At 43.9% G+C, this 2,086-nt stretch overlaps 1 protein-coding gene across 1 annotated transcript; it reads right to left on the bottom strand.

Moving 5' to 3' along the window:
• Positions 1-1,068: 1,068 nt before the first annotated feature.
• On the bottom strand, positions 1,069-1,601 carry LOC127183954 (ATP synthase subunit d, mitochondrial-like). The gene is given in 2 exon segments (XM_051140123.1): positions 1,069-1,435; positions 1,437-1,601. Coding segments are annotated over 2 exon segments (486 nt in total). The 3' UTR covers positions 1,069-1,114.
• Between the last annotated feature and the right edge of the window lie 485 nt (positions 1,602-2,086).

Raw genomic sequence — 2,086 nt, 5'->3', positions numbered from 1 at the left:
CCATAAATTGCTATATTTGGTTCTGGAGTTATTACTGCAGTTCCTTGGGGTACATTTAAATCCACCTTATTGTAATAGATTATGGAATATAGTGGCTAATGTGTCTAATGTAAAATAAATGACTCTAATGATTTATGATGCGACACTTCAATTTTATTGAACATAAGGATCATTGTACTAAAATGGATGGTGTATTGCTGGTTTAGCATAAAATACTGAATAACATATTCAAGAAAATGAATGGCTTGGCCAGTTCATAATATTCTGCCCCTTCAGCTGAGAGGTCTTTAATAAGCAAGAGTGTCATTACACTTGGAAATGGATGTGTAGGTCATCCATCATCTGGAACAATGACAGGGACCTGCCTCCATCCTTGTTATGGAGGGGATTCTGTGGGAGAAAAAGCAGGGTTCTTTGGTCTTCCTGAAAGGTTGATTTCCACCCAACCACACACCAGCTATATATGCAATGTCTAGTACAATAGTAAATGGCCCCTTCACTTAGAAATTGTCACCTTGAACCCTTAAATTGGCAGGCATCTTCAGATGAAGAATTTCACAAAAGGGTTGTTTACACACACTGTCCTTTCTTCGTGGCCCCCAGTCCTCATGTCCTTTCTCCAACAACACTCCTTGTGCCCAGGGACAGTGGGGTGGAGGGCGAGGGGGTGAGGTTTTGTCTTTTCCTGGACTCTCTCTGTGTTTAATTGCTGAATGATAAGATAGATTGAAGACAGACTTATTTTTGCTGTTATTTCTTAATAACAATGATATTAAAGATGATTTTCAATTACCCGGTGATATGCTGGAGCAATGTATTGGACCTCTCAGGTTTGAGAGATGAAAGAAAATCCTGACTTGGTAAATGACAGATGTAGATGAATGGTGATGTTCTGCCCTTCAGCCACTGGGGGCAGATGCACACGAGGATTCCCAGGAGTGCTGCTTGATTACGATGCTTGGGATCTGACCTTCACAGCCTCATAATTCTCAGGGATACCTGGCATACAGCTCAGTGACAGGCAAAGAAATCCATGTGGAATTATCTTCTTTTTTTTTTTTTCACTATGTAAATGTTTTATTTCAATGCGGCCAGGGTTCCCTCCTGGCCTGCCTCACAGGTTCTCGATGGGCTGGTGGGGCCAGTATAGGTGCTTCTTCTTGTCTAGCTTGGTTTCTGGAAACACTTCATTCAAGTCATCAATGGTCATCTGGTCAAAGGGAGTTATGTTCTTCATTTTCTCCAGCTGCTTCTCATATTCCTGGATCCTGACCTGGGATCCAGACACAAACTCAGCACAGTTCTTCATATCCTCCTTTTCCTCATGGTTCACCAGGGCTGTGTATTTATCCTCAGGCACAGGGATCTTCAGGGCGTTACACTTCTTTTCAAAATCATCCACCAAGCCCGCCTTGGCCACATTGGCCTTGTAGTAAAGCCCAGTCAATTGCTGGTGGTTTCTCAGACAGATTAGCCAACCTGGTGCGAAGGGTCTCACTCCAGGACTTTAGGGAGTTTGCAATTGTCTTTTGGTTTTGGGGTATGATCGCCCCAAAAGCTACCCAGTCAATGGTTTTTAGAGCAAGTTTACGTTCAGCCATCTTGGGATCCTTCACCGACCCCAGCAGAGTGGTTTTGTGGAATTATCTTAATAGTATCCACCTCACCCCTGGAAAGATAACTCCTTTCTTCCTGTGCTGTGACTGTTCAGGGAAGAGGATCAGGGCCAGAGTATCCTAAACCTATCTATTGTATTTTAGCAACCCTGCCGGCAACTACATCAGCCACACTCCCCCTCAGCATGCTCTGTGTCATTTCTTTCCTCTGTCTCTCAACCCAAACAAGCTCATTGAAACAACTCAAACGAGGACCCGCCTACTGCCCACTGCCAAGGCACTCGGCCAAGGTGTACACTTGAACTTAGTTCAGTGCGATGCTAAGGACACATGGCAGTCTGACACCTTTCTCTAACGTAGCTGACAATGATACTGCCTAGAACAAAATGGGTCAGGTAGCCCAATGTTGATGTTGACTGCCATCTGTACAGTCAATGGGCTTTACATTTCAGAATGGAGAAATCTTTCCA

The sequence above is a fragment of the Acomys russatus genome, chromosome 3 (genome assembly GCF_903995435.1).
Source record: "Acomys russatus chromosome 3, mAcoRus1.1, whole genome shotgun sequence".
NCBI classification, from domain to species: domain Eukaryota; kingdom Metazoa; phylum Chordata; class Mammalia; order Rodentia; family Muridae; genus Acomys; species Acomys russatus.
Note: the sequence above shows the minus strand (reverse complement) of the source record. Positions and strands in the feature narration are given on the sequence as shown.